Source organism: Labeo rohita, chromosome 13 (assembly GCF_022985175.1).
Source record: "Labeo rohita strain BAU-BD-2019 chromosome 13, IGBB_LRoh.1.0, whole genome shotgun sequence".
Lineage (NCBI taxonomy): Eukaryota > Metazoa > Chordata > Actinopteri > Cypriniformes > Cyprinidae > Labeo > Labeo rohita.
The window spans coordinates 34283538-34308853 of record NC_066881.1 but is presented as its reverse complement, the minus strand read 5'-3'; the positions used below and the strand labels follow the sequence as shown (position 1 = coordinate 34308853).

General features: G+C 33.4%; 1 protein-coding gene across 6 annotated transcripts in view; it reads left to right on the top strand.

The window, feature by feature from the left end:
• lyst (lysosomal trafficking regulator) overlaps window positions 1-23716 on the top strand; it is an 82246-nt gene extending 58530 nt beyond the window's left edge. For all 6 annotated transcript variants that reach the window (XM_051126616.1, XM_051126615.1, XM_051126618.1 and 3 more), the window contains 22 exons: window positions 495-671; window positions 1416-1492; window positions 1576-1764; window positions 1876-2021; window positions 3074-3167; window positions 3261-3322; window positions 3421-3476; window positions 3759-3911; window positions 4067-4311; window positions 6353-6419; window positions 7149-7305; window positions 9268-9408; window positions 11145-11362; window positions 11938-12168; window positions 13134-13323; window positions 14476-14612; window positions 16375-16473; window positions 18287-18426; window positions 19484-19581; window positions 19742-19898; window positions 20350-20421; window positions 21944-23716. In XM_051126616.1, the coding sequence (XP_050982573.1) occupies window positions 495-671; window positions 1416-1492; window positions 1576-1764; window positions 1876-2021; window positions 3074-3167; window positions 3261-3322; window positions 3421-3476; window positions 3759-3911; window positions 4067-4311; window positions 6353-6419; window positions 7149-7305; window positions 9268-9408; window positions 11145-11362; window positions 11938-12168; window positions 13134-13323; window positions 14476-14612; window positions 16375-16473; window positions 18287-18426; window positions 19484-19581; window positions 19742-19898; window positions 20350-20421; window positions 21944-22082 (3045 nt within the window). In that variant the 3' untranslated portion in view covers window positions 22083-23716. The remainder of the gene's footprint in view (window positions 1-494; window positions 672-1415; window positions 1493-1575; window positions 1765-1875; window positions 2022-3073; window positions 3168-3260; window positions 3323-3420; window positions 3477-3758; window positions 3912-4066; window positions 4312-6352; window positions 6420-7148; window positions 7306-9267; window positions 9409-11144; window positions 11363-11937; window positions 12169-13133; window positions 13324-14475; window positions 14613-16374; window positions 16474-18286; window positions 18427-19483; window positions 19582-19741; window positions 19899-20349; window positions 20422-21943) is intronic.
• Window positions 23717-25316: the final 1600 nt, after the last annotated feature.

Sequence of the window (25316 nt, the reverse complement as noted above, 5' to 3'; positions counted from 1 at the left end):
TTTAGCAAATGTAAAGGCCCTTTCACACCAAAAAGTGAAATGAATAAGCCTTAGAAAAAAGTAATCTGATTATGTAACTCGCAGTACTTGTAATGCGTTACCCCCAACACTGTTAATTACTGTATCCTTGCTGGCTGAAATTTATAATTTCAAAAAATAGTGGTGAAACTTTGAAACTGTACATTCCTGTTGTTGCAAAAAAATTCTAAATATTACACCGATGCAAATTTGAGTGAATTGGCTTTTATTACTAATGGCTTCCCAAAGACATGTTTGAGGATGAAACAAAAAAATCACAAATTTAATTGGTTAAATTAAGGAAAATTAGGTTTGTAAATGGATATGTGGTTGATTTTTTTTTAATTGGTTTTTTTAATTGGCAATTCTGATATCTACAATGGAGGGTGACCAGTAGCAGAAATACAGATATATTGTAAATACAACTAATTATAATTCTTCAAAATCATCCCTGTTTGTGTTGTATTTGTTATTAGCACGGGCCCAAGCTGGCTCTGTATCTGTACGAGCTGTTACACGATCACAAAGACACCCTGAGCAAAGAAGAGCAGGCGGCTGCCAACACATTCATGACGGCACTGAAGCTCTGCGGCCACCGCTGCATCCCGCCCAGCGCTCCCGCCAAACCAGACCTCCTGAAAGCCATCAAAGAGGTGCGCATGGTCAGACACACTCTGTGAGGTTATATGTTGTGTTGCTAAAACAAGCTCAAACAACAGAGCAAGAACAAGGGTTTGATTTATCAGGGAATGCAGCGCAATTGCAATTTTATATGCAGTTGTAGGTTTTAACATGAAGAGGCTTAATGTGATATATATGTGTCATCTTTGCATAGTTTATTAACTGTTTGCATCTGTTTGATTTTTTTTTTTTAAAGAAATCTGATTTCTGTTTGATTTTTATGTTTAACTGACAAATGTGCGTCACATTAAGTTCAATAGTTTGTTAAAACTGTGTAATCCAAACGGATAAGTTTATATGCAATTTAAATATGTAGACCTTAAATTTAGGCCTAAATAGTGTTTGAGTGTGCATAAAAGCTTATTTCAAATGCATATTTTATGAATGTAAATGTATGCAAAACCAGAGCAAATGCGTAGTAATTCATATATTCATGCATTAGTATTTTACATTTATTTGCTTTTTGAGGTTGATTGCACTGGTTTCTTGAGTAATAAAGGTCATATTATGCACTTTTGTAGCATTTTAGTTTTCCCCGAGGTCTGCGTATAATATTGGTACAGGTTTGCATGAGCCATTTTTGCAATTTACTGTATACTTGTATTGTAAATGCTAGTAATACGGCTACATTTAAATAGTCTGTAGTTTTGAACTGCTCAGTTGAAGTTTTTGCCTTTTATTAATGTTCAACTGAAGCTGTTTTACTGTTTCTTAAGGAGCAACTGAAATACGAGTCAGAGGCAAGAACCAGTAAAGGAGCCTGGGAAAAGAAGCTGGCCAACACACAGAAGAGGTGAGCGCTCCGAGAGAAACACAACATCTCACAATAACACACTTCTTAGGCATCTTTCTGATCTTTGCCGTTCTCTCTTTTAGCCTGTTGCAGAGGCTGGATGGGAAGTCAAAGGACATCTCAAAGATCGCCGCTGACGTCACTCAGAACGTGTCTCTCAGGCAGGGCATGGAGCGGAAGAAGGTCATGCAGCACATCAGAGGCCTTTATAAAACCGACCTGAGCGCCAGCCGCCACTGGCAGGAGCTCGTGCAGCAGCTCACTCATGACCGGTCAGCATCACTTACTAGAGCATTGCAACTAACGTAGTTCAGTCATGTCATTTTTTACTTATCCTCATGTTGTCCCAAACCTGTATGATGTTGTTTTCTCCCACGGAACAGCGCGGTGTGGTACGATCAGTCATCTTACCCCACTTCCTGGCAGCTAGATCCCACCGAGGGGCCCAACCGAGAGCGGAGACGCCTCCAACGCTGCTACCTGACCATCCCTAACAAATACCTGCTCAAAGATCGACACAAACTAGATGGTGAGATTCAAAGCCTCTGACGGGAGAAAGCGCTTAAAACACCTGCTCAGCATTTTCTGTTTTCTGGATTATCTAGAAGGTTTTTCCTGGTGCAGTTCATATCCGCAAAGCATAAACAAATTGATAAATCTTTCAAGAATGTGTCTGGGTCATTTTTCACCCCAAAATAAGCAAGTAAATAAATATATGTAAGTATATTAATTTGTAAAGAAGTAAATAAATAAATAATTAAATACAATTAATAAGTAAAATGAATGAGTAAATAAGTAAATCAATAACAAATAAGTATGTACAGTTAATTGAATAAATAAATAAATATGTATATAAGTAATCTTATTTCATATTATTTAAGTAAATAAATAAATAAAATTAATAATTAAAATAATGTGTAAATAAATTACTAAATAAGCAAATTTAATAAGTAAATTGAATTAGTAAATAAATATGTATATGTAAATAATAAATTAATAAAATTAATAAGCAAAATTAATGAGTAAATAAGTAAATAAATAAGCAAGATGAATTACTAAATAAATAAGTGTATATGTAAATAAATAAGTAAATTAGAGTAAAAAAAAAAGTCAAATAAACAAAAAATTATTAAATAAACAATAAGTAATTAAGTACAAAAATTAGTATATAATAAAATGAAATATATACCTTAAGTTAGTAAGTACATAAATATCTAAGTAAATAAGCAAATATATATATATATATATATGTATATATGTATGTAAATCAATAAGTAAATAAATAAAAAAGTAAATAAGTAAATAAATCAAATAAATTTTACTTTTTTACACTTTGGGATACATTGTGATACTGGCATGCTTTTTAGATGACCAAACGCATAAGACCTGTAATACCAAGGTGTTCTTTTAAATACGTTTGAGTGCTGTTTAATCAGAATACCATCACCATGATACCACCGCAGTACTGCTTGTACAGGAAGTGGTTGCTGGAAAAACAGACCTTTACCAGAACTTAGAAACTCTTTCGCTTTTGATGCTGTTGATTTTATTAGTCTCAAGGATGTGGTTTGTCTGTCACAGATGCCATCAAGGCTCCTCTGGCCTTCCTGTTCGAGGACAAAACTCACTCGTCCTCATCTATAGTGAAGGACAAAGCTACCAGTGAGCCCATCAGGTACTCACACTACACCCATCTCACTGCACAACTAGTAACTAGTCTGTTTTCACAGTCACATTGCAGAATTAACATTTATTTCTTCCTATTTAGATTTACAAGAAAGTGCGTAAGCGTGGCGCCCTCTAGAGAGACGGCAGGAGAGCTGTTGCTGGGTAAGATTCGTCCGCCCTCCATAACATGGGTCTTGTGTTGGCTGTTAATTGTCTTCTCCAACCGCTAAAATGATCTGCATTGTTTTACGGGTCTGCAGGAAAATCTGGGATGTACTTTGTGGAGGATAATGTTTCTGAGACGCTTGATAACCAGGTAAGTTCTTTTGCGAAACGTTAGGAATATGTGGTTCTGAGGATTGGTAAAAATGTGTCATTTATTTATTATGAGCAATCTGATATTTTAGTTTTTGTCCATCAAATTACAAGTAAAAAGATGATGTTCATTTTTGTTTGTTTGTTTGTTTTATTTATTTGTTTTTTAATACCGTGAAGTTACTCATAACATGATATGTACATGAGTTTGGTCATACCACCCCTAATAGATATGATGAGGAATATGTGTATTTTAGAGGTTGATCATTTGTTTTCTCACCAGAGTCCTCATGGAGAGACGGAACCGGCCTCGTTCTCCTGGACGTATGAGGAGATCAAGGAGGTTCACAAGCGCTGGTGGCAGCTCAGAGACAATGCTATGGAGATCTTCCTCACCAATGGCAGGACGTTGCTGCTCGCGTTTGATACCACCAAGGTAACAACATCACTGTCAAACTGCTACATTTTTTTTTTATAAAATATAGTTCAGTAAACTCCTGTTCCTGTCATTCCAATGTCAAAATGTTCTAAAAATCTGAATTTTGCACAACTCTAACTTCCTGTTTATCCACACTCTGGTCTCTGTCTCAGTTCCGGGATGATGTCTACCATAACATCCTGACCTCAGAGCTGCCCAATCTGCTGGAGTACGGTAACATATCTGCCCTCACGCACCTGTGGAGTTCAGGACAGATAACTAACTTCGAGTACCTCACCCACCTCAACAAGCACGCGGGCCGCTCCTTCAACGACCTCATGCAGTATCCTGTCTTCCCGTTCATCCTGCGAGATTATACCAATGAGACACTGGACCTGCAGGAATCCTCCATATACAGGTCAGAAACAACCCGGCATTAAAGGAAGGTGTCCACTTCCAGAACAAAAGTTTACAGATAATGTACTCACCCCCTTGTCATCCAAGATGTTCATGTCTTTTTTTCTTGAGTTGTATAGAAATTATGTTTTTTGAGGAAAACATTTCAGCATTTTTCTCCATATAATGGACTGATATGGTGCCCCGAGTTTGAACTTCCAAAATGCAGTTTAAATGCGGCTTCAAACAATCCCAGCTGAGAAAGAAGGGTCTTATCTAGCGTAACGATCAGTTATTTTCATAAAAATAATACAATTTATTTACTTTTGCCAAACGCTCGTCTTGTCTTACTCTGCCTGGACTGTTTTGGTTCTGGTTCATGACAGTTAGGGTGTCAAAAAAACTCCCATCTCATGTTCTCTCTCAACTTCAAAGTTGTCCTATATCGCTGTTTTATTTTTTTTGTTAAGGGTGTTTGATCTTCTTTGCATGTTCACTTTGCAAAGACCGGGTCGGTACTTCTGCAATGATGTAGGATGATTTTGAAATGATTTTTGAAGTTGAGGGAGAAAATACGATTGGAGTTTTTCGACATACCATAACTGTCTTGAGCCTGAATACACAGAGTTCAGGGAGAGCAAGACAAGACGAGCGTTCAAGATTAAAAAGTATTTAAATTGTATTATTTTCATGAAAATAACCTATCGTTTCGCTAGATAAGACCCTTCTTCCTGGGCTGGGATCATTTACAACCGCATTATCATTATCTGTAAATTGTTGTTTTGGAAGTGGACTTCTCCTTTAACGTTACATTATTGTATTTGTGTGGAATTTTCATTAATGATAGCCTGATATACCTGATAGTTATCATTTCCATATTCTCCTTAAAAGCCTATTTAATAAACAGTGCAAAAGTCATCAAAACCATGAAATAGTACATTATTTTTTCATGTATACTTATATATATTTATATTTAGTATTATATATTTAATATTTAAAATGTATAAAATATAAAAAATCTAAATAAAAAAAATAATAAATGTATGTGTGTATATTTTGTCTTATATACACTACTGCTCAAAAGTTTGCAGTCAGTAAGACTTGCAATGTTTGTTAAAGAAGTCTCTTATCAAGGCTTCTCAAAATTATCACAATTAAAAACTAAATTTATTTCTGTGATCAAAGCTGAATTTGCAGCATCATTACTCCAGTATTCAGTGTCACATGATCCTTCAGAAATCATTCTAATATACTGATTTATTATCAGTGCTGGAAACAGTTGTGTTGCCTAATAATTTTTTGGAACCTGTGATACTTTTTTGCAGGATTCTTTGAATAAAAAGTTAAAAAGAACAGCATTTATTTAAAATAGAAAGGTTTTCTAACAATATACACTACTGTTCAAAAGTGTGGGGTCAGTAAATTTTCATTCTTTCTTTTTATTTACCTAGGATGTGTTAAATTAATAAAAAGGATAGCATAGTAATTAGTTTTTTAGTTTTTAGTAATTAGTTAATTTTTATAGATATGTGTTGAAAAGTTGTGGTTGCCCTATTGAAAAATAAATATGCTAAAATGTATTTGAAATACATTTATTTTATGCTAAGTATACTACAAATACATTTACATATTTATGTACTTAATAAAAATACCTTGCAGTTGTACTTTTAGTACAGTTTACAATTTGGAACAACAAATTTTGTACATATTGCTATTTAATTGTGCTGAAGTACAAACTAAAGATATACTTAAGTATGTTTGCAAGTACACTTTAGGTACACTTTAAATATCTTGCATTTAAAGACCAATATTAATCATAAAATTATACTTTTTATATCAGGAAGTCTCAAGCGATCTGTCAGTATATATGTTAATAGATTCAAACCATACTTAGTATAAAATAAATATATGTTAAATATACTACTTTTTTTTTTACTAGGGTAATCAGTATGGAATTTACGAACTACCATACTATTTTATTGTTTGTAATGTATGCAAATAATATGCAAATGAACAGAAATGGCACTCAGTTTTGCTTTCTGTTTGTCTTTTTGATGTAACAGGAACCTCAGCAAACCCATCGCAGTGCAGTCTAAGGAGAAGGAAGACCGTTATGTGGACAATTACAGGGTACTGCAGCACTGCAGGCTCTAATTCCTGTTTACACCAGCGCCTGTTAACCAATCACACAGTGGCTCTGTTCCAAAACCTGCTGAGCTACGTAGGCAGCATTTTTAGGCCTCATAGGCACGTTTTTAGCATGACAGCCTTTCCAAACAGTAGGTGGCAACCCTATGTTGCCTTCTAAGAAATCTTCTGGCCAAATTCTGACGTGGCATCATAAGTGTCCTTTGCAGAAAAGGCAATCCCAGTCGTTATTATAAGAGATCATATATAATATGATTTATAATATATATTATAATTTTATTCTTTATATATTGTTTTTTATTATGATTTATAATATATTTATTATATTAATGAATACATTATTAAATAATTGTCATTTAACAAAAATGCTATTGCTATTTTTGCTATTTTACTCGATGATTACTCAATATTGTACACAATAATCAGTATGCACTATGCATACCATGTATTTTTATGCTTGTAGAAGTATTGTTTATTAAAATCAGTTGTGAATCAAGTGTGCCATGCATTAGTCACTTATGAGACACCGTTTCAGCATGCTACCTTAGAAGACTACATAAGCAGGGTTTTGGAACACAGCTGGTTTCATTCTACACATGCATAACATTCATCATTTGCATCCATAATGCATTGCATTACTGCTTTATGAGCTTCCCTGTTTAATGTCATTAGTGTGTGTGCAAGTGTAACTAACATTACTTTCCTCCACAGTATCTGGAGGAGGAGTATAAGAAGGGCAAGAGAGAGGACGACCCCATGCCCCCCGTCCAGCCCTATCACTACGGCTCTCACTACTCCAACAGTGGCACCGTCCTGCATTTCCTGGTCCGGTTGCCTCCCTTCACCAAGATGTTTCTGGCCTATCAAGGTCAGTTTGACAAAAAAAAAAAAAAACATTCAAGATTGTTCAGCCTTCAAACCAAATTCACTCTAAGCAGCTTCATTTAACCCTATAAATCCTGCAGTATCACATTTAATACACACGTTTTTAAAAACTTTGGTGGAAAACCAGTTGCACACTTTTTGATACACGCCACCTGTCGTCTGATCGTGGTTCATGTGTGTTTTTTCTGTCAAATCTTTACTGATTTTATAAAATAAACATAAGAATAACTTTGATATTGTAATATTTCAAGATGAACATTCACTGGACTAAAGCAAGTTTGGTTTACTTTATCCATGAATCATTTTAGAAAAATCAGTATGTCTCAAATCAGATTATCAGACTTTTGAGGAATTTATTTGTTCGTCTCTCTATTATCACTGGATTGCACTGCATTATATGTTTGGATCATTTCAGTTTCATCTTACTAAGATATATTATTGGAGATAATAATCCTGTAAATTATACATTTAAATCGAATTCGGGATAAAATCAAATGGAATTTTCAAATGGTAGTGGTTATTAATCAAAAAGCATGTCTTTTTTTACAGTTTCGTTTTGTTTCTAGATTTTTATAGTGAAGAAGCATTTCTAATTAAATTCATAAAACATTAACAGTTTAATAATTTCTTCACGTTTTTATTATGTTGGATTTTATTTATTTTTATTATTTATTATTTATTTGTCTGTTTACATTTTTCTGGATTCACAGTTTAATATTTATTGTTAAAAAATAGTAGTAATCAAATGAAGGCATGAAACATTAACAAAATAAGTGGTGCACAGCAACAAATTACTGTTAAAATTAAAACATGGAAGAAAAATGGTGATTTTACTCAAAAAATACTTATTATATATGTTATAATAATATATTATTATTACTACTACTTTAAGAAGTACATGCAACTGTATAATACTAATATATTTGTCATAATTTCTTTAAGTTAAACTGAACTTTTTTTGACAAGTTGTCATGAAGACCTTTAAGCTTCTGCATGTATTTGATATATTATTATTAGGATATATTATTGGAGATATAGAGTGACCACTGATATTTACTGCTATACTGTTATAAAGATCTAATTGAGTTACATTACAAGCGTCAGAATTGTATTACTTTTTGTACTTATATGAGCGTCTGCAGCAAATTGCACATTTTTGTTCAGTTTGAGACTCTGAATAATATTTAACCTTTTTTTTCCCTCCATATTCTCACTGTGTCAGATTAAATGAGCCATAAAGGCCTGATGTATCAAATGTGATACTCAACAAAAACACACATGCAAACCTTTTTTTAGATTTGCATTTTTTTCAGTCTGCAGTTTCTTCTGTCAGGCTTTACAAGGTTAATAAATAGCATTATTGGTCATTTATAGATATTTTTACTAAAACATTTTAATATGGAAAATGAGTGTGCTGCGTTGAGCCTGACATCATTCTTTAACACAGCCTTCACCCCTCATTACTGAACTTTATCATTTTGATTGTATTTTAATTAGTTTGCATAATCAAGAAAACAAAAGCTGTGCAACGTGAAATCAAATACTTCAGATCTACTGCCGCCGCCCCTTAATAAAGGCTGAATGCATGATTTGTTGTCTGTTCATAACTCTGTATGACAGCCTTACACAGCTGCAGCTCGTTGAGTTTATTCAGCATCATAATTAGGACTCTGCATCGCTACTTTTTTAATATTTAACAGCACCTGCGTTTCCTGCGTTCGCAGCGAGGTCTTCAAACATGTCAGTGCGATGCTTTTAAAGGCTGTCATTGAAAAGGGCCTTTCTGAAGTCTCACGCTACATGCATTAGCCTCAGAAAGATGATCAGGCCTTTCATCCAGCCTCTTTATTCGTCTTTGCTTCATTCTCTGTCTATTTTTAGTTCTGTTGGTTTATCCATATCAGGTTGCACAAGAAACTAATGAAAGGTTTTGTGTATCTTGCAGACCAGAGCTTTGATATTCCTGACCGAACGTTCCACTCCATGAACACCACGTGGCGTCTGTCGTCCTACGAGTCCATGACGGATGTCAAAGAGCTCATCCCAGAGTTCTTCTACCTGCCCGAGTTTCTGGTCAACAGAGAAGGTGGGCAGGCCTATACTCCTGGGTTTGTTTAGTGCTGTGCAACGATTAATCGCATCCAAAATAAACGTTTTTCTTCACATAATATATGTCTGTGTACTGTGTATATTTATTATGTGTATATAAATACACACACATACAGTATATATTTTGAAAATATTTACATGTGTATATTTTTACTGATATGATTAATATTATATATTAATATATTTAATTATTATACATAACTTCTTTTCTTAAATATATGCATGTGTGTTTATTTTTATGTACATACATATATTATGTAAACAAACGATTAATTGTTGCACAGCACTACTTTTCTTGACCTCTTCTTCTAGCATCCAACCTTTCATGAAGAAAGTTTAGGGCCTATGAAATCAATTTTATTTTTTTCCTAAATTCCATTTAAATTTTTTCTGGATTCCGTTTTAATGGTTAAATTAAATTTTAGTAACATTTAGTAACATTCTAATGACTAATTCATTAATTCATTTTACTTCAATTTTATTATCTATTTTTATATAATTTTATTTACATATATTTTTTATTTTTTAAATAAAATATATATTATATTTTAAATATTTTTGATTTAATTTGTCATTTTGTATCAATGTAAATTTATTTGTTAATATAATTGTATATATTTACATATGATTTTTATATTTTGGTAAATTTATTTTGTTGTTAGGTTGATTATTTATTACATTTTAATTAATTTAAATGAATAATTTAGTTTCAATTTTATTAGCAATTTTATGGAATTTTATAATTATTTACATATAATTTTATATAGGTATTAATTTATTTTTATTTTAACTTTTCATTTAAATTATTTAATTTTAAATGATTATTTATTATTATTATTATTATATTTTGAAGGAGAAACATTCTATTGATTTTACAAATATGTTGTATTTATTTATTTTGTATTATGAGAATTTGAGTATAGTTGTGGTTTATATTTTATATATATTTATTTCCATTTTTTCCCAAATTCTATTACAAATTTTCTGGATTCCATTTTGATGGTTAAATTAATTTTTGTAGTTTAATTAACTGAAATCATGAAACTTACACAATTTAACATCAATTTACTAAAAGCTTTACAATTTAGTAAGTTTTTTTTTTTTTTTTTCTAGATTAGAGTCTAAATAAATTCATAAAACTAAATTGAATGATTTTTTTTATTTTTATTATAATGGCTGTTATGAAATGTTAGTTTTTTGGGAATTGTGTGTTGTCTGTTTTAGTTTTTCTGGATTCACAATTTAATATGAATTTATTATAAAAATGGTGGTAAACAACTGAAGGCAGAAAACATTTGCATTAACAAAATAAGTGCTGCACAACAGATATTTACTGTTAAAATTATTATTAGGTATTCCTTAAAAATAGTTCCAATTTTTTTTTTTAATTATTATTACTTTAAGAGGTACAATACTAATATATATTTTTTCGAGTAATTTATTCGAGTTAAACTGAACTTTTATTTTGACGAGATGTCGTGACCTTTTAACTTCTGCGTATATTTGACATGATAATTTTTAATCAGAAGAAATGATGAAATGCTGGTGAATCTTAGTGCCATTAAAAACGTTGGAAATAACCTTTGAGTAACCCAGATCTTCAAGATGTAACCAGTGAAAATTCATTTAAAAGTGCATTAGAATTGTATTTTTTTGAACACATCTTCCCTCTTCTAATGTTAGCGTGGTATTTCCCACTTTCCCCTCTGGCAGGTTTTGACTTTGGCGTGCGGCAGAACAGCGAGCGGGTGAACCACGTGAATCTGCCGCCGTGGGCCAGGAATGACCCGCGACTCTTCATCCTCATCCACAGACAGGCTCTGGAATCGGATCAAGTCTCCCAGACGCTCTGCCAGTGGATTGACCTAGTGTTTGGACTCAAACAAAAGGGCAAAGCAGCAGTCCAGGCCATCAATGTCTTTCATCCTGCAGTACGATTCCTTATTATTTACAACTACCACACACTTAACACTGATATTTTCCATGTTTTGATAGTTGGACCAAAGCCTGTCAAAACATGTCCAAAAATGAGTCAAAAAATGAACAAAAATATAAGAAATTATATTTTGCTTAAAGGAAATTAAATTTTTGACGACCATTAAACATGCTCCACCACTGAAAAGTTTAATGCCCTTATGCTCATAAAGGCTGCATTTATTTTTTCAAAAATACAGTAGTACAGTAGTGCAATTACAATTTAAAATAGCTGCTCTCTGTGTGAATATATTGTAAAATTAAATTTTTGTCCTGTTATCAAAGCTGAATTTTCAGCATCATAACTCCAGTGGAATAAAAGTTTTAATTTCTTTACAAAAATGAATCTTACTGAGCCCAAACCTTTGAATGGTAGTGTATATATCAGCATTACTATTTATCAGCCATATATATATATATATATATATGTTTCTCTAATACATCAGACATTGATCAACTATATCGGACACATCCATCAGCTTCAGCTTGTGAACTATTATCTATGTTATTCTTCCTTTTCCTTCCTTTTTAGACTTACTTTGGAATGGACGTATCTGCCGTCGAAGACCCTGTGCAACGTCGGGCTCTAGAAACTATGATCAAGACGTACGGCCAAACACCTAGACAGCTGTTCAACGCCTTGCACATCAGCCGAGCCGGAACCAAACTCCTATCGGAGGCAGAACTGCCCGCAGCCATGGGCCTCCTGGTGCAGCTGGCCTTCAGAGAGAGCCGCGAGCAGCCCAAAGAAGCCGTCTACCCGGTACCTCAAACATACAGCGTTGAAATTATTATTCAGTTTGACGTTAAAGCAGTGCGCTTTAAAGTGTGCATTTTAAAGGAATAGTTCACCCAAAAATGCAAGTTTGCTGAAATTGTCCTCACTCTCAGATTATCCGAGATGTAGATGAGTTTGTTTCTTCATCAGATTTGGAGAAATGTGTCATTCCATCACTGTCTCACCAATGGATTCTCCGCAGTGAATGGGTGCCGTCAGAATGAGAGTCCAGACAGCTGATAAAAACATCACAATAATCCACAAGTAATCCACACCACTCCAGTCCATCAGTTAACATCTTGAGAAGCCAAAAGCTGCATGTCTGTAAGAAACAAATCCATCATTAAGCAGTTTTTAAAATGCGCTTCCTCCAGTGAAAAAGTGGTCTGGTCTGAAATCTGCACAGATCAAGCACAAGACAAAACAGTCCAAAACAGCTCTAAACAAATATGTGGGTGGATTTTGATGTGAGAGATAATAGCAGATGAATTTTTTTCACTCGAGGAAGTGTTGTTATGGATGAACTTGTATTTTTGTCTTAATGATGGATTTGTTTTTTACAAACATGCAGCTTTTTGCTTCTCAGAATGTTAATTGATGGACTGAAATGGTGTGGATTACTTGTGATGTTTTTATCAGCTGTTTGGACTATTATTCTGATGGTGCGCATTCACTCCAAAGGATCCATTGGTGAGCAAGTGATGTAATGCTACATTTCTCCAAACCTGATGAAGAAATGAACTCATCTACATCTTGGATGGCCAGAGGACATTGTCAGCAAACTTGCATTTTTGGGTAAACTATTCCTTTAAAATGCACACTTTAAAGTGTCTTTCAGATTTTTTTGTTTACTTATTTGTTGTTTAAAAGGGTTGATTCTTCTTAAATGGAAAGACTTTAGTATCCACTTGGTCTTTTAAAGTCTTCAATCCTCGTCCTGTCCTTTCCAGAGTCCTCTGCCCTGGATAAAGGGCTTGAAATGGGGCGAGTATGTGGGATCCCCCAGTGCTCCGGACCCCGTGGTTTGTTTCAGTCAACCTCACGGCGAACACTTCGGCTCCCTGCTGGCGCTGCCCACACGTGCCATCTGCGGCCTCTCGCGCAAGTTCTGCCTCATGATGATCTACAGCAAAGAGCAAGGTGAAGGAGAACACACACACACAAAAAGCTGCTTCTTCATGCGTAAACATGACAGTTTGGGGTCAGTAAGAAGGTTTTATTAAATAAAATACTTCTATTCAGCAAGGATGCATTAAATTTATCAGAAGTCACAGTAAAGACATTTATAATGTTACAAAGGATTTGTGTTTCTAACAAATGCTGTTCTTTTAACATTTCTATTCATTAAAGAAACCTGAAAAATAAAATGTATCACGTTTTCCACAAAAATAGGAAGCTGCACAACAGTTTCCAACATTGATAATACTCAGAAATGTTTCAGATCAAATAAATGCAGCCTTGGTGACTTTTCGAAAAAAATAAAAAATCTTTCTGACCCCAAAATGAATTTCATATGTCACCCTGGACCACAAAACCAGTCATAAGGATCAGTTTTTTGAAATTGACATTTATATAACATCTGAAAGCTGACAAAATTCACTTCCCATTGATTTATGGTTTGTTAAGATAGGACAATTTTTGACCAAAAAATCTTGAATCTGAGGGTGCAAAAAAAATCTAAATATTGAGAAAACTGCCTTTAAAGTTGTCCAAATGAAGTTCTTAGCAATGCATGTTTTTTAAGTTTTGATGTATTTACAGTAGTAAATTTACTGAACGTCTTCATGGAACATGATCTTTACTTAACCTAATAATATTTGGCACCAAAAACAAAAAATCGATCATTTTGAAATACACAATGTGTATTTTTGGCTATAGCTACAAATATACCCACGCTACTTAAGACCAGGGTCACATATGTGCTCCAGATTTTCATTTATCTACGTTTATACATTTACTACCAAATGTAGTTATTCAGTGAAGCAGATGTTAATACCAGGTGTGTTTTAATGGAAAAAGCAGGCACAGTTTATCAAACAACAGCCATAATCAGAAAAGGAAAATATCGAATGATTAATCAGCTCTGCTATATATAAGCCAATTACTAATCTTGACTGTGTTTTGGTCCATGACCAGTTTCTAGTGCTTTCATTGCATCTGCATTTGTGTCTTATCACAATTATCCGCATGAATGAACACAGTTCCCATAGTACCAGAGGAAATGAAAATGAAGTGAATGTGTTGTCGTAGAAAATCACAGTACAAATGAAGTGTTTTCCCCTCGTCTCTTAGGTGTAAGGAGCATGCACAGCACCGACATACAGTGGTCGGCTATTCTGAGCTGGGGCTACACCGACAACATGCTGCGTCTGAAGAGCAAACAAAGCGAGCCGCCCATCAACTTCATCCAGTGCTCACCGCTGCACCAGGTCAAAACCAGAAACCCCACTAACACAGTTTTCAGATGAATCTAAGACATTTCTTTTCATACAGCATTTTGTGATGTGACAGTACACTCATCTGCTATAGACCATTTCGCTAGATGTAAACAACACTGGTCCAGAAGCACTTCCTGTTTTTTTTTTTTTTTTTTTTTCATCTTAAAGGTGCTGTAACATTTTCATCCAGTCAAATGTCATGTTGGTTGCATTTTTTGTGGTGTTTGTGTAAAGAAAAAAAAAAAAAAAAAGAAACAGGAAGCGTATCGGGACCAGTATGTTTACATCTAGCGAAATGGTCTATATGTAGACACCCACAGCACCCTCGACTGAAAACCACTCTCATAAAAACAAAACATACCCTACTAAAATATATCTAGGTAAAACATATCTTTCACCCCTAAATCAAAAAAAAAAAAAATGGACAAATTTATATATACGCTTACCGGTCAAAAGTTTTTGAGAAGTACGATTTTTAATGTTTTTCTGCTCACCAAGCCTGCATTTATTTGATCCAAAGTACAGCAGAAAAAGTAAAATTTGTAATTTATTCATGTGATTTCAAAGCTGAATTTTTAGCATCGTTGTCACGTGACCCTTCAGAAATCATTCTAATATTCTGATTTGCTGCTCCAAAAATATTTATTATTATTGTTATGTAGAAAACAGCTGAATACATTTTTTCCAAGTTTCTTTGATGAATAGAAAGTTCAGAAGAACAGCATTTATCTGAAATAGAAATCTTTTGTTACATTATAAATGTTTTTATCATCATTTTTGAACAATTTAAAGCATCCTTGCTAAATAAAAGTATTAATTTCTATCATTTATTTGTAATTATACTGACTCCAAGCTTTTGAATGATTTAGTGTATAATGTGACAAAAGCTTTTTATTTCAGATAAATGCTGATTTTTGGATCTTTCTATTCATCCAAGAAGCCTGAAAAAATGTACTCAACTTAAGTTTTGAATATTGATGATGATGATGGTAATAATAATAATAATAATACATGTTGACTGGAGTATGATGCTGAAAAATTAGGTTTGATCACAGGAATAAATTATATTTTAAAGTATATTCAAATTAAAAACAGTTATTTTAAATAGTAAAAATATTTCAAATTTGTACTGTTTTTGCTGTACTTTGGATCAAATAAATGCCGACTTGGTGAGCAGAACAGACTTCTTTAAAAGCAATAAATAACTAAATATGTATGTGTATGTGTGTGTATATATATATATGTGTATAAAATTCTACGTTGTAAAATTTTAAAATATTATTAGAGTTAAAAGTATCTGTTTTCTATGTGAAGATATATTAAAATGTAATTTATTCGTGTAATGCAAAGCTGAATTTTGCTCTAAAAACATTTCTGATTACTATCAATGCTGAAAACAATTGTGCTGATGATTATTTTTGTAAAAACCATGATACATTTTATTTTACAGGGCTCTTTGATAAATACGTAGTTCGAAAGAACAGCATTTATTTGAAACAGAAATCTTTTGTAACATTATAAATGTCTTTACTGTCACTTTTATTCATTTTAATTCATCTTTGTTAAATAAAAGTACTAATTTCCTTTGTTATTGTGAATTTTCGGTGAAATATGAGGCAGACATTGTCTTGATGGGTTTGATGAGATTCACCCATGTACATTATCATGTCATCAGATGGTCTTTGCTTCATTTCTGGCTTCGCTGCTGTGTCGTCGTCTTCTTTAATCTCCGCTGTCTCTGGTCTCTCCTCAGGTGACTAGTTGTGCCTGGGTGCCGGACAGTTGTCAGCTGTTTACAGGCAGCAAGTGTGGAGTCATAACCGCCTACAGCAACCGCTTCACCACCACGATGGTACGTAACCATGGCAACACGGCCCCCCACTTCCCCCACCCACGCGGCCGCCCACGTCCATTATCACTCCCTGTAGAGCACCTACACACACACACACACGCACACACACAGTGTTTGTAGTGGCCTTGTTAGTCATCTCCCGGTTGCCCTAGAAACACATTTCCTGCGGCCCACAGGTGGGCTGAAGTCTGGGCGTCAGACGGCTCTTTCAAACGCTCTCTCATTGATAACGCAGGTGCCGTTCTGCTTCTCACGTTCGTTTAAATGAATATTTCTGACATTAGAGGAGCATTTCAGTTCTGGCATCATTCATGTTGTTCCAAACCTGTGTGACTTTGTCATCGGAGGAACGTAAAAGAAGATATTCTGAGGAATGTTCACACTGCTCTTTTTCAAGAGCAGAGTCCGTTAACTTCAGTTAGTCAAGAACTCATTTTTTACCCCACACCCAAAAGTATTCTGTTAAATTTTGCCAAAAAAAAGATCAAGGAACATTATGAGCATTTTTCTTCATTACTTTAATGCACAGAATTGTAATTTTATATAAAAAATTATATATTTTAATATAATTTGAAATGTTATTTTATTTAAAGTGCAACCAAACAGTATCACAGTTAGTATCTAGAGTATTTTTATGCATTTATTTTGAGTTTTTATTTATACTTTGAATTTAATTTAAAAGTTTTAGTAATTTTGTTGCATTTTTGTCTTTTTTATTGTTATTTATTTTATTTTTTATTTTATTTTTAGATGTCTCTTTAGTTTTTATTAATTTTTAGAGATTGCATTTTGCAAAAAGAAAATGAAGCCTATTTTGAGAGTATTACAACACATTTTACCCTCAAATTCTCATTACTGTAATGCACAATAATTCTATATAAAATATTCATTTGAATATATTTTTAAATATTATTAAATTCAGTCTACTTATACATCATACTTACATATACATATTATAGATACATATTTTCGGAAATAAAACACTATTTCAATGTTACTTGCCTTTTTTTTTTTTTTTTTTTTTTTTGCATTCTAAATTGCATTTAGAAGTATATTACAAGTTAAACTAAATGAAAATAAGAAATGTTGCCTTGGCAACTAGCTGAAATAAAATAAGGTATTTTGAGGAATGCTCATTACTATAATATATTTTATTATGCATAAAACTATAATTTTATATAAATAATATATATTTTAAGGTATTATGAAATATTTAATTTCAAATGTAGTCAAACAACAGTATCACAATTTGTGCCGTTGAGATTTTTGTGTTTTTAATATATTAGTTTTAATTAGTTGATTTAATTTATTTTTTATTAATATATTTGTTTTTATTACTATATTTTCTATTGAATTTTTAGGTAAATGTTTTAGTTTTATCTTTAGGTAAAGTTTTAGTCATTTTTATTAGTTTTAGTTATTTATGTACTTCAGGTTAAAGTACATGAAAGTGAGAAATAAAACAGAAAAAAAAGATTATCTAAAAAATGTTCTCACTGCTCTTTTTTTTTTTTTTTTTTTTTTTTATGTCCAGAAGCTGTCAAATCACCACACAAGTGCTGAATGTTATTTTTGGGTGATTAAACTCTAGGCTGCACTTTACATGCAGCCATGTGGTGGTTTGTTTACTCTGGACCATAAAACCAGATCAGAATCATCTGTTAAACCGGTCTTTCAGCTTACTTCTGCTTATTGAAGCCATTATCCATTCTCTAATGAGGCCATTAGCAAAACCCTTACCCTTTAGATCTGCTGGTAATTACAGTCATTCTCTATTGAGACGTGTGATGGTAAAGTCTGTTTATTCATTCAGCCAACAGAGATGGAGGTGGAGACTCAGGTTCACCTGTACGGCCACACGGCAGAGGTCACGGGCCTGTTCGTCTGTAAACCCTACAGCATCCTCATCAGTGTTAGTCGAGACGGGACCTGCATCCTGTGGGACCTCAACAGGTCTGTGCTTCTGAGATCACTGTAGTCTTTACATTTCATGCATTACATTCATGCATTTATCAGACACTTTTATTCAAAGTGATTTGCATTATAGAATTCCAGGTTAATTAGACAACTAGATGCATATTGGATATATAACAGGATGCAGAAAAGATATTAAAGTTGACTTAAATTTCAAAATCAAAAGTACACTGAGTTTTCACTAGTAGTTTTGCTAATACATTTCAAAGAGAAAGTCAAGTAACAAATGTTTAGTTTAAGTAACATTGAATTGAACCTAAAATTTTGAAGTACAAAACAGAAATAGTATTTTCTTGTAAAATGCACCATAATAATCTTTATTTGCAATTCAAAAAAAAAAAAAAATATATATATATGTGATCCTGGAACACAAAACCAGTCTTAAGTAGCACAAGTATGTTTGTAGCAATAGCCAACAATACACTGTATGGGTCAAAATGATACATTTTTATTTTATGCCAAAAATCATTAGGATATTAAGTAAAGATCGTGTTCCATGAAGACATTTTGTAAATTTCCTACTGTAGATATGTCAATCATCATTTGGATAACTTTAAAGGTGATTTTCGAAAAAAAAAAACCCTTATGACTGGTTTTGTGGTCCGGGGTCACTTTTTTTTTTTTTTTTTTTTTTTTTTTTTTATAATGTAAATTAGACATTAAATTTTGCAAAAAAAAAAAAAAAATGAAGCCTGTTTTAGAGTGTTATAACACATTTTACGCTCAAATTCTCATTACTGTAATGCATGATAATTCTATATAAAAATAAACATTTTAATATATTTTTAAATATTATTGAATTGAGTCTACTTACACATCATAAATAAACTGTTAAAAAATGATTTTTGGAGTTTTGAAAGAAAACACTTTTTCAGTGTTACTGTAATTATTTGTGATATTTACTAGCAATCTGTAAGTGAAAGCTGTTTCAAAGCAAATGCTACACCAATTTTTTTCAGGGTATTAAAAGTACAGTATTTTCTTTATTGTATCGCAGTAATGAGAAAATAAAGATTGTTTGTGCTTTTTGTGTTAGGTTGTGTTACGTACAGAGTCTCACAGGTCACAAGAGTCCAGTGAACGCAGTGTCAGCCAGTGAGACGACAGGAGATATCGCCACAGTTTGTGATTCAGGTGGGTTGTGTTTCCTGTGACACTATAAATGGATGTTTTATTGTTACGTTTTCAATTACAGTGTAAACCAGCTGCTAAAGTGAGTGAAAATATTTGCAAGTATTAAGATGTATAGAATAATTATAATCATTTTATGTTTTCATTTTGTGTACGTGTACAGTGGGTGGAGGAAGCGATCTGAGGCTGTGGACGATTAACGGGGATTTGATCGGTCATGTTCACTGTCGAGAGATCATCTGTTCGGTGGCGTTCTCCAATCAGCCGGAGGGAGTGTCGGTCAACGTGATCGCTGGCGGACTGGAGAACGGTGTGGTCAGGTAAAACACACACCTACATCAAACCACAAACTCTACACCGTTTAGGACCAAATATTGATCTACTGATGAACCTGCTCTCTAATTTAAAGAAACAATATTTAATTATTTTTTTTCTTATAGTAACTTTAAAAACAAGTTTCAATAGTTGACTTTGATGCATAACAACTTCACAAATGCACAACTGTTTGTGTAAAATTTGATAAAATGGAATGAGATTATGTACTTGTCTTCTTGCCATTCAAAAGTCCAAGTGATTTTACTGTTATTATTATTATTGCATAGCCATATAGAATGGGTTGGAAAACAGTGGTCACAAATAAAATAGAGATTATTATTATTATTATTTTTATATATATATATATATATATATATATATACACTGTATATTAACATATATCAAGAAGAGACTCATCAGTGCTTTCCTTCTTCCTTCTCTGTCATCATATTTCAGGTTGTGGAGCACATGGGACCTGAAGCCAGTCAGAGAGATCACTTTCCCAAAATCCAACAGGCCCATCATAAGGTACACACTTTTACCCCATATGACACGTGAATTTATTCTAATATCTTTATTAGAAATGTTACATGCATCTATACACTACAGGTCAAAAGTTTGGAATACTTATGTCTCTATTGCTTACCAAGGCTGCATTTATTTGATCAAAAATACAGTAAAAACAGTAATATTGTGAAATATTATTAAAATTTTAAATAACAATTTTTTTTTTTAATGTGTTGTAAAATTTATTTCTGTGATCAAAGCTGAATTTTTAGCATCATTACTGTCATCATTAGTGTCACATGATCCTTCAGAAATCGTAATATTTTTATGAAAAATAAAATATTAAATATTTTTTTTAAACCATGAGATGCTACATTCAAAAGTTTGGGGTAAATAAAATTCTTTAAAATAATAATAATAATAATACTTTAGTTTAGCAAGGACCCATTAAATTAATTAGAAGTGTCAGTGAAGTCATTTATAATGTTACAAAATGTTTCTCTTTAAATAAATGCTGTTCTGAACATCAAAAATATCCTGAAAAGTAAAATGTATCACAACTTCCACAAAAATATGATTGATAATCATTGATAATAATCTGAAATGTTTCTTGAAGCAAATCAGCATTTTAGAATGATTCCTGAAGGATCACGTGACACTGAAGACTGGAGTAATGATGCTGAAAATTTAGCTTTGCATCTCAGGAATAAATTATATTTTACTATATATTCACATAGAAAACAGCTTTTTAAAACTGTAAAAATATTTCACAATATTTTACTGTATTTTTGATCAAAGAAATGCAGCCTAGTTAAGCAGAAGAGACTGAAATCTTAATGACTGGTAGTTAAAGCTGGGTCGATTAAATTAATTAATAAAAGACGCTGCAAGCAACGTGAGTGCAACAGCCAAACGCGTTTACATAGAAAAACATGTTTACATAGAAAAAAAAACAATTCAAAAGCAGCGCAATTGAATATAAAACTGCTATTGTATGTCTGATATTTCATCATGGTGACAGGCTCAAAAGCTGCTGTTCATTTTTTTTTTTTACAGAACGTTTCTTAGTTAATAGTCTTCTGGTGTTATACCTTCAGTCATTTTGACTTTGAATTACCTTGACTTTTCATGTTTTTTTGAAGTATTATTTCTTAACATATATTATGTATAAGACAAGTTTGTACAAGATGTAGTTGTAGTTCATGCATCTTTTTTGCAAAGATATTTAACAAGTGATTTGTTGAACCTCTCAACAAGATTAAACAAATCAGACGGAGCGTTACCATTGTCTTCCGAGACAGAAGGATGCCAAGGACATCATATTGACAACATGTGGTGCACTTGCCATAAAATTTTCTTTAACATAGAGGGTTAATAAAGAACAGGTTACTTGAATCATGTTACATGTAGTTACATTTTCAAGTTAAAAATCGTAAAAAATCGAGAATCAGTCAAGATTTCAATTTTTTGCCAAATCGCCCAGCCCTACCAGTAGTGTAAGTGTCACATGGTTAATGTTGTTTCCTTCTCAATCCTCTCTCAGTCTCACATTCTCATGTGATGGCCATCATCTCTACACGGCGAACAGCGAGGGCACGGTGATCGCGTGGTGCCGTCGAGACCAGCAGCGCATGAAGCTGCCCATGTTTTACTCCTTCCTCAGCAGCTACGCTGCAGGCTGATCCTGCGTCACGCCGGCCCGTTACCCACACCGGACGGACGCTGAAAGCGACCCCGCTGACCCAGGAAGAGGAGGAGCCAGCATGCACAAAGCCCCGCCCACGATCATCACAGAACCCGCCCCCTGAAACGCCACAGGAACGAACGCCACTTGAAGCGACTGTACCATAAAGAGCAGGGGGTCGTGAGGCAGAGCGAGCGCAGGCCTTTCCCCGCATCATTTCTCCTTGTTTGTTTTGGCTGATGACTCATGAAGTGTTTGTTTTTGATTTGTGATGTTTGATTTTGAAAGCTGCTACAATCTGGTCTGCCCAGACTGAACGTTTGAAGGCCTTTCCTTCTTTTTGTCCCTCGTCTCGCCCACCCGTCGCCGTCCTGAGAATAGAAATCCCGCTTTCGAAGCCAAACCAGACCGAACACTACCGTCCATCTGCGCTCCTGCAGAAACCGCATTCGTGATCCACGCGGGACATTTTCGGCATGTGAAACTCGTGCATGAGTGACATGCAGCGGCGTAATGAATGTGTGCACGCAATGCCTTCTTAAACTTCATCCCTCATCGGCAAACGCTGAAATATTTATTCTCCAGCAAGGATGAAAGCCACAATCTCAACGTCTGGTTCTTGTTCTTCGTTATAAAATGCACTTCGGATGATCAGGACAGTCTTATGAATGTCAAAGGTGGTCGTGCGTCACGCAAACGTCATGAATTGGCACATCAAATTCGTAATAGTTCATTAAAAACATTCTACTTTCTTCTTTTCTCTTCTAGTGTTATATGTTGCATGTTATGATCATTTAAGCATTATCTAACATTGGTGATACAATAGAAAATGTAGTCAAATCTACCTCTATTTTGACAAATAAAATTAGGAAAACTTTTGGTGTCAATAAAAAAAAACAACCTGTTTGTTGTACAAAGACTCTCACAAGGATCAGATGCTCGTGAGGTCTTAAGTGTCGACAGCCTTAAATGTGGAGGAAAAATAATTGAATTTGAGTCCAGAATGTTTTCTGCCTTTGTGTTTGTTTTTTCCTACTCTTTATTTCCTGTTAGCATGAGTCTTACATTACAACTAATTTAATGATCTCTTCTTACATTTTAATGTTCACCAGAAAGGGAATGCTTTCACCTTCTCCCCTATTACTACTTTGTTTTGCATTATTTTCAAAAATATCTACCATATATATCAAGCTTCAAATAGTTAATCGGTCAATGCAAATCCAGGAAGACAGTTGACTAGTTTGTGAGAATCATCCGATGTTTACAGAGCCCTGTTTGTTTTTTGTTTTTCAATCTATTTTTCATGCTTGCATCGCATTTATCTCAATTGTCGTGCACAGTATTGTCATGTTTCCGTTCCCTCAGAAAGAGATTGATGTTACTGTCATTGTGTGAGTTGTTGACTGAGTTTGTAAAGAAAAAGACGTGTGAATTTGTTCGAAGCTATCACGAAAAGGCTTATTGTTATCGTTCTGTTGAATTAACAGTGGTTTGTGTAATTTAAGATTGATATGTTCGGCAAGGCCTGGCTGGGACATTTATTTCCTTTTTTTTTTTTTTTGTATTTATGAAATATGTAATAAAATGTCACCTATATATATAATATAAATATAAATATTCAAGAACTTTTGATTCAGTTTGTTGCTCGTTTCTTCTGTACAGTGTTAGAAATAGCTTCCTTTTTTAAATTAGAAGAATCTTTCAGTGATCAGTTTTTAAAAGAACCATTTTTTTATTATTTAAAGAAAGGAATGGAAAGATTCTATGGATGTTAAAAATTGGTTTTCAAATACAAATATCTATATGTCTAAGGAACTATATGACATCTATGGAACATTTACATTGCAAAAAAATTTCACTATATATAGTGGGAAAAGGTTCATTAGATTTTTAAAATCCAAGAAAAAAATCTTTTAAGAACTGAAGGATTCTTTGGGGAACCAAAAATGGTTGTTCTGTGGTATGAAATTTCTCTTTTGGGTCTTTTTTTAGAGTGTAGAACTGGGCAATATAGAATATAATAAATGTTTTATTGGCATATGGTTTCAGGGTTTCTGCAGGTTTTATGAAGATAAATTTAACACTTTTTAAGATCTAGTGAAGACATTTTAAGGAGTAAAATGGGTGCAACACAATACATCATGTTTTCTAAAAGTAAATGAGTTCTTTTAGCAACACTTCCTCAATAATTGATTAAAATTAAGTTGAGTTAATGGTTCATTTGATGCATTTATTTGATCAAGCATACTAATACTTTTTTTAAATGTAAGATAATGGACTTTCATTGTAATAAATGTTAAAATGTAATTTATTCCTGTGATCAAAGCTGAATTTTCAGCATCATTACCCTAGTCCTCAGTGTCACATAATCCTTCAGAAATCATTCTAATATGCTGATTTGCTACTTAGGAAACATTTTTGATTATTGAAATTGTCGAAAACAGCGGTGCTGCCAAATATTTTTGTGGAAACCGTGATACATTTTATTTGTCAGGATTCGTTAACGAATAGAAAGTTCAAAATACCAGCACTTATAAATTAGAAATCTTTCGTAACATGTCTTAAATGTCAGTTTTGATCTACTGAATGCATTCTTGATTGAAAAGAATGGAAAGATTTTATGGATGTTTAAGGTTGTTCATTAGGGTTTCTGCAGGTCTTCCACAAATTCAGGCCTAAAAAGCTCTTAAATTGGAGCAGAAATATGCATTTGTCTTTCTTTTAATCATACAAACTGATTCATGGAACCATATGCCAATAAAGAAGCTTTATTTTATTGTATATTGCTCAGTTCTAAAAAGGATCCAAAATAGGAATTTCGTAGCGATACCAACAACCATTTTTGGTTCCCCATTTTTCTTACTGTAAAGAACCTTTATCCACTACTGTATATAGTGGAAACAAGTTTTATAGATGAACTGTATTTAGATGGATGTCATGGTACCTTTAACAATGGAAAAACTTTATTTTAGTCTATATTGTGATATATGCTAATTCTATTACTTGAACTAGTAATAGAATTATATGCTGAACTGGTATTCTATTCTATTCTAACCATCAAGTTTCCAAATGCTTTGGTGTCTTTATTTAATTAGTAAAACTTGCTATAGTACCTAGAAAGACTCTTCGACGTGTTACGTCACAGCGCGAGTGTTTCGGAGGCTGTGACGTCATCTCGGTGACTGGGAGACCCGGTGATGTCACATTAAGCAGGGAAACCTCACGTGCCTCC